Consider the following 8164-nt stretch of genomic DNA (forward strand, 5'->3'; position numbering starts at 1 on the left):
TAATTAATTTAACATTTTTTTATTTTTATTTTTTATTGACTTTTTTGCTGGGGTGAATATATGCAAGAAGAATTAAATATATATGTAAAATTAATGAAAAAATTAACATTAATTTAAATTAATAAATAAAAACAAAATCACCTAAATAAACAAATATATAAAAATACATTTACAAATAATATAAAAGGTTTTTTAAAATTATTTTTGAAATAATACAAGCAAATAATACAAGAATATATTACATTTTAAATGCTATTGTAAACTATAATAATTATATTTTTTTTAATAAAAATTGGATGAAAAGATTCACTTTCCTTATGTTAATTATATTTTAATCTAATTTTTCATTAAAATATTTATTTATATTAACATTTTAAATTAAATTGAACTTTTAAATTAAAAATACATATACTATACATATAAAATTTAACTAAAATATTTATATAATATATTCATTTAAATATTTAAGTGTGTGTGTGTGTGTGTGTGTGTGTGTGTGTGTGTATATATACACATACACACACACACACACACACACACATATATACATTTTTTACAATACTTCAATACAAAATTGGATGGAAATATTCACTTTCATCATATATTTATTATATTCTAATCTAATTTTTGATTATTTAACATTTTAACTTTAAAATACATAAATTAACCCCTAAACAAATACAAATTTTCACCCCAAAATAAACAAATATATTAAAATAAATCTACAAATAATATAAAAGGTATTTTAATATATTTTTGATATCATATAAGCAAATAATACAATAATATATTAAATTTTAAATACTATATATATTACTTTATTAAAATATGTATATAACACATTTATTAAAATACCTTTATATATCATTTGAACATATTTGACTAAAATTACATAAAAATATTTACTTTCGTTATATATTTATTATATTTTCATCAACTTTTTGATTCAAATATTTAAAAATGTAATTATATTTTATTACGTTTTAAATAATTAAATGATTTAAACTAAAATAAAATATTTTAATACAAAATTTGATGAAAACATTTTAAATTCATTTGTACTAAAATCAGTTTACATTTTCTTTGTTTCCTACCTGTCATTAATTCCATAAAGTAATTTATTTAAATATTCTAATGACAAATCTGGTTCAATTTTAATATTAAATATTAAATAATAAAAGTGTATGGGACTGGATCTGTAAAGCTGCAAAATGACCTATAGGTCTACAGTCTAACTCTTTTGGATTACTTTTGTGAGTAAAAGACAAAAGTGTAAGTTATTATTTTGTAAAAATCTACATTCTGTCATTTTGACAGCTCCATTTCCCATTTACCTTTTTGAAGGCCAATACATCCTTCAAAATGTTTTTTTTTTGTGTTCATGGAAAACTGAAAGTCATACGATTTTGAATGAACCGTAAACAAAATGATGACAATTTTCATTTTTGAGTGAGTTGTCCCTTCAAGATTTCAGCAGCCTTGCTGACCGTGATTTCTTTTTTGTACCTTTTGAAGGGCGCCTGTGTTCCACAGCAGGATCCATCTTGTTTCTCAGTGTCTGGAGTTTTCTTCACCTGTCCTCTCACTGGAAAAACCTTAACAAAGACCGAAAGAGAGACGCACATAAAAGAGGCCATTCTGATGGTGAGCTTATCACAAGTCAAAATCATTTTGAAGACTTCCCATGTAGATGTTACTGAAAGCTTATCTTTCTTCACAGAGGTTCTCAGAGGATGTGATGGAGGCCTCCATTATGATGATTCACACCTTTAACAAAGACAAAGAGAAAGTAAAAGCTGCCATTGACATCATTAGCAAGTAAGGACTATTTAATTTGTTACTTAATCATATATCTCACACCCTGTCTACACCGGACGCGACAGTTGTCGTGCCGCGCCGCAACAGCTAAAGTCTGTCTACACTGGACGCGACAAAGCGACCGTTGCAAATCATTTCAACTTTGCGTGAGCTCGTCATTAATAGAAGGCGGCAGCAGATTACTGTCGGGGATTTGCCGAGTCGCGCCGCATCCAGTGTAGACGGCATAATAGGTTCTAATGTCATTTGTCGCGTCGCGCCGCTCGCGTCCGGTGTAGACACGGTGTCAGTGTGTTTATATAACGTTAAACTGAAACTCAATGTGTGAACAGGTACATCGAAAACATCTGTAAGAATCCAACTGAGGAAAAGTACAGGAAGATCAAACTTAGCAACAAAGTGTTTCAGGTATGAGCATTTTCACTGTTGGAAAATGAGTTTAAAAAGCAAACTCACTCATAATTTGTTGTTTTATTATTATTATAAAGGAGAAGGTCATTGTGATTGAAGGATCTCGCGAGTATCTTCAGGCGTTGGGATTCGAAAGCAAATCGCTGCCGGTAGACGGCGAAGGTAATGTGTGAATAGTAGGGCTGGGTAAAAAATATCGATTCTCCGATTTTAATCGATCTTCAATTTAACGCAACGATATCGATTCGGGAAATCCCCGAATCGATTCTTAATGCGCCTGCTTCAGCTTCACGTAAGAGGATATGAATATTCTCCTCTCCTCCTGAAGGTCTCACCATCAGCTGCTTTTTTTGCAGAAAAATCTGGTGATCAAAAATGATTAGGCTGTAGTTAAGAACTGTTAGTTTTATGGACAGTTAGAATGTTTTGTATTATGATTGGCCTGTTTTGAACGTTTTGAATTTAGAAATGTTTGAATGTTTTATTTCTTAAACATGTTTGAAGTTCTTAATAGGTTTCACTGTTGCACATTTACAGTCTTTTTATTTTGTTACAGTAATGTGCATTTTGCAGTTTGTTTACATGGTGTACAATGGATGCACATATTTATGACTTCTTGTTACAGTGTTCATTTACAATAAAAGTTGTTTAAAATTAATAACTGTGTGCACCCTATTATTAATGTAGATGTGTATTTCAGTAATAAACTTACACAAAATATGGATCCCATGTCTGCAAAACTAACATTTTAAATGAAATATTGATAGCTAATCGATATCGAATCGAATCGAAACCATAAAAATAACAATCGAATCGAATCGCCGAATTGGTCACAATACCCAGCCCTAGTGAATAGCATTATATTTGAAGGTAAAGTGTGGCATATATTTAATACCAAGTCTTCACATCGCTGAATAACATCTCTCAGATAAGACTGAGGAGTTCCTGGTGCTGCCGGCGCAGGAATCTGAGTCTCTGGAGCAGATGAAGGTTCATTTGGAGCAGCTGCAGAAGGGCGAGCCGGTCAGGGCGAAGCTGGACCGTCAGACGCAGGTCTTTAGAGCCTCACAGCACGCCACACACTTCGAGCTTCCTCCAGACTTCTACAATCTCACTGCCGAGGAACTGAAGAGAGAACTGCAGCAGAAGTAAAGAAATAATCAACTTGGACAGCACAAACGCTACTGTTGTTGACGTCTTACTTAGTCTTTATGATTTTCTTTTATTGCAGGAGTGAAATCGTGGAAAGGAATGCAATGCTGCGAACGAAAGCCATGCGTGAGAAAGATGAGCAGAGGGAGAGAAGAAAGTACAACTACGCGCTTTTGAGAGTGCGGTTGCCAGATGGGAATATACTCCAGGGTTGGTAGTTTTGAATTATTATTAATTACATATACAATTTCTAAAATTAGTGGCGTACATACGAAAAATGCACATTTTTATGCTCAGTCTTATGAAACAGTAGTAAACAGAAAAGCTATTGAAAAATAGTGTGGAAAAAAAATTAAAAGTAATATATAAAATTGAATTTAAAAATTACATTTATCCATTTTATTCTGTTGCTTGACCAAATATTTTCACAACATATCTGATAAACTTTGTAATGTCTTTATAAATAAAAAATATATAAAGGAAAAATAAAAATAATAAATAAATATAATGTATAGAATTAAATTACAAATTTAATCTATTTTTAGTTTAACCAAAATATTTTCCTAAAATATTTAACACAACTTTATTATGTCTTTCTAAATGATAAATAGATATTTATTATTTTGTATTGTAATTTGTTGAAGTAGTAGTAAACAGAAAAAAAAGTGTGAAAAAAAAAAGTTTAATATTTACTAAAAATTTAAAAAAAATTAAAATGTATAGAATTTAATTAAAAGATGTATCTATTTTATGCTGTTGTCAGTCAGTTTTACCAAAAAACTTTATAATATATTCATAAATAAAATATATTTTGTATTGTAATGTAGTAGTAAACCGCAAACAATTGTAAAAAGTAAATAAAATCAAATATAATTTCTTAATAAATGAAAACTATATATTTAATATTTTGTATTGAAATGTACTGCAATGTAGCAGTAAATAAAACAGATACACCTGTTTACTACTACATTACAAAACAAAACAAAATTTTCAATATTTTTAAAACATACTTTGGGAAAATATTTGGTTAAACTCTCACTGGCAACAGAATAAAATATAATTTTTACTTTTTTTTTTTTTTTTTTTTGCTGTTTACTACTACATTACAGTCAATTACAATACAAAATATTAAACATGTTTTCATTTATAAAGATAATATAAAGTTGTGTTAAATATTTTAGGAAAATATCTGGTTAAACTGACTGACAACCAAAGACATTTTTTTTTTATTCAATTTATATATTTTATATTATTTCATTTTTACACTTTTTGCTGTTTATTACTACATTACAATACAAAATATGTAACATATATATATATATTTTTTTATAGCAGAATAAAATGGATTCATTTTTAAATTAATTTTATTTATTTACCTTTTACACTTTTTTGTTGTTTACTACTATATTCCAATACATTACAATACAAAATATTAAATATATATGTTTTAGTTATAAAAAATATTGTAAAGTTGTATTCAATATTTTGGGAAAACATTTGGTTAAACTCTGACAACAGAATAAAATAGATACAATTTTTTATTTAATTTTATATATTTAATTTTATTTACTTTTTGTGCCATTTACTACTACATTACAAATATACAATACAAAATATTAAATATATATTTTTCATTTAAAAAGAAATATTTTATTTTAGATATTTTTTACCGTTTACTACTACATTACAATACAAAATATTAAACATTTGAAACGATAGAAAACATTAACATTTTTTTTTGCACTTTTTGCTATTTACTGCTACATTGTAGTAAACAGCCAAAAAAAATTATATAATAAAGCTAATCTGTTTTATTCTGTTGTCATTAGTTTAACCAAATGTTTTCCCAAAATATTTAATGCAACTTTATAGTATCTTCATAAATGGAAAAATATGTTTAATACTTTGTATTGTAATGTGGTAGTAAACATCAAAATAAAAAAATAAAATCTATTTTGTTGTCAGAGTTTAACCAAATATTTCCCCATATTTAATGCAACTTTATAGTATTTTTTATAAATAAATATATTTCATATTTTGTATTGTAATGTTGTAGTAAGCACCAAAAATATATATAATAAAATAAATGTAATAAAGGTAATCTTTTTTATTCTGTATTCTGTTGTTTAACCAAATATTTTCTCAAAATATGTAACCCAACTTTTTTGTTTTGTATTGTATTATGGTATTTAACATGTTTGTCATATATATATATATATATATGTATATGTGTGTGTGTGTGTGTGTGTGTGTGTGTGTGTATATATATAGTATTTTATAACAAATCTATAAATCTACATTATAGGAAAGGGAATAAAATGTTTGAATGTAACCTCATGATGTTGACACGGGCCTCAAATAACATTTATGATCAAATATCATATATTTGCACATTAATGCTTTTAAACCCTCCAAAACACTTTGCCCAATAGATGTCCATTGTCACTAAATACTGTAAACATGCTTTTGCTTGTTTTGGCAAACTTGTTCTGCAGCCTAACGTCAATTAGAAATGTTCTGCAGGCACTTTCCTGGCGTGGGAGAGGGTGGCAGCGTTGTACCAGTTTGTCCGCGATTCTCTGGAAAACAGCTGGCAACCCTTTGAGCTGGTGGCGCCCGGAGGACAAAAACTGAAGGATGATGAGGAATTGGCTCTGAATGAGTGCAACCTGGTAGGTCAAGTTCAAACAACAGTCAGTCTACAATGTTTAATTCAATCAAAAGTAATCATTACACATTAATTTTTACCTTTCAGGCCCCAGCAGCTCTGCTGACCTTCTCATGGGACGCCGCAGTGCAGGCCGACATCGCCGCGGCCGGAGGAAAGACTGCCGTTTTGCTTAAAGCAGCACTGTTAGAGAACATCAAGACCTTGAGCTGAACATTTAGTCTCGCTGCTATCCCCGCCTGCGCTCTTAGTGAGTTTCTCTCCCATCGTCCACCAACACAACCCCACACGGTTTCCACAGGATGGGCCCGATGCATTGAGTGTGTCCACAGCATGTGCGAGGTGGACTTATATGGTGCTAAACGCAGGAGTTTTTCCTGTCAGTGATGTGTAATGAGTGTTTGCACCTTATGGGCCAATTTCCAAACAATCTGTCTTATTATAATGCATTGTTGCTTGAGGTAACATAACCAGTCATTATGTAATGAGGGAAGACGCTCGGTTCTGTAAGAGGATCTGTTGTAATTTAAAGCACTTTTTAGCTACTGCTGAAAGAGTTGAAAGAGAAATGTTGATGTACCATAAAATCTCATTGTGACGACTGAAGCACTGATTTAACATCAGTTCTGATTGCCTTTTGTGTTGTATTAGTGTTTTGTTTCCTGCTTAACATAAATGAAACTACGCATGAATGTTATAACACAACTTATATTAGACACAAAGCTCTGGTCTCCAACAACAATCTACCTCCTAACGCAGATAAATGTCCACTTGTTTCAGTTGTCACCATGAGTTGTATAATAAAGCCCAAAGTATACTTCAGTTTTTATGCATACAGTACAACAAATTTATCTAGTTTTTTGAAATGCAAATGTTTTTTTTTTGCACTAATTAGTTTGTCCACAAGTTGGCAACTATAAAAAGCCTGTTTCTGCCACTGAATAAAAAAATATTGTGACTTTTTCCTCTCAGAATTGAGATATAAACTGGCAATTCTGACTTTTTTTCTTGAAATTGCGCGACATGAATTCAATTGCAAGAAAAAATGTTTGCAAGATAAAAACTCGCAATTCAGACTTTTTTTGGATCGACACCGGAGGCCTTGCATATTCACAAATGGTCGTGTTCACTCTCATTAAAAATAAGATAACTAAAAAAAGGGCTGACACTAGACAAGTTTTAGGCTAGCCAGACCCTAATATGCACTGTATTCTGAACGAGGAGATTTGTCACAACTTTGTCCAAAAAATCCTCTATTTTGTGGTGTGATTATTTGCTGCTTGATAATGCAATTTGGTTTCTTACCATATTATTTTAATGCATTATCTTAATTATGAACAAAGGTTTGTAGTACAAACAGTTACCATTTACTGCATGTTGTTATTCTTCTCGTTATTTCCCTGTAGTGGCTAAGTAACCGGATGTTTTGGGCGTAGGCTTACTTCAGCGTTAAAGAATAAGGTTAATCCGACTTGAAACTGTCTTCATGTCTGTGGTCTCCCATGGTCTTGAAATCAGTTAAGACTTAAAAATAATCTAGTGTGTCCCAGCTCTGAATCTTTCTAATGCCATGTGTTCATGCATGCTAACAGATGCCAATTAATTAAGTATCCTTTGAAAAGCTGTGTTCGCAACAGACCTCCACCTTATTTTTAAATGCATAAGTAAACTTTCGCTATACTGGCTGCTACAGGTAAATAACTTAAAGTGCAGTAGAAAGTAAAACAATTTAGCTACAAACCAGTGTTTATAATTCTGATAATAAATACAACTAATAATATTATAACACACCAGCTTGCAATATCGCAGAGCACATTGGATCGTTTTTGTAAAGTGGCTGACATGGGAAACCTTGCACAGACAAGTTAAAAATGTTTTATGTTAAAAACAAGGTGAATACTTTGGGTATTAGACTGATTCTGTTGCATAAGAAAATTATCACAAGCTTGTCCCTTTATTAAACTATGCTATATTCAAAAATTAACAGTGCTTGTATTTTACACACTACTTTAAGTTCACAATGTTGTGTTCTTTTGCGTTTGATGTGACATGAAATAAAATGCATTGTCAGATGATATGAGTGTGAAAGTGTGAAAGAAAGCAAACTGCACATGT

General features: G+C 30.5%; 1 protein-coding gene across 1 annotated transcript; it reads left to right on the forward strand.

Annotated features, from left to right (window-relative positions):
• Window positions 1-1510: 1510 nt before the first annotated feature.
• On the forward strand, window positions 1511-8124 carry LOC141338619 (UBX domain-containing protein 6-like). The gene is made up of 8 exons (XM_073844220.1): window positions 1511-1644; window positions 1721-1818; window positions 2151-2226; window positions 2307-2391; window positions 3158-3377; window positions 3461-3591; window positions 5905-6053; window positions 6137-8124. The coding sequence occupies exons 1-8, from the start codon at window positions 1642-1644 to the stop codon at window positions 6260-6262; spliced, it is 888 nt and encodes a 295-aa protein (XP_073700321.1). The 5' UTR covers window positions 1511-1641; the 3' UTR covers window positions 6263-8124.
• Window positions 8125-8164: the final 40 nt, after the last annotated feature.

This window comes from Garra rufa, chromosome 7 (genome assembly GCF_049309525.1).
Source record: "Garra rufa chromosome 7, GarRuf1.0, whole genome shotgun sequence".
Lineage (NCBI taxonomy): Eukaryota > Metazoa > Chordata > Actinopteri > Cypriniformes > Cyprinidae > Garra > Garra rufa.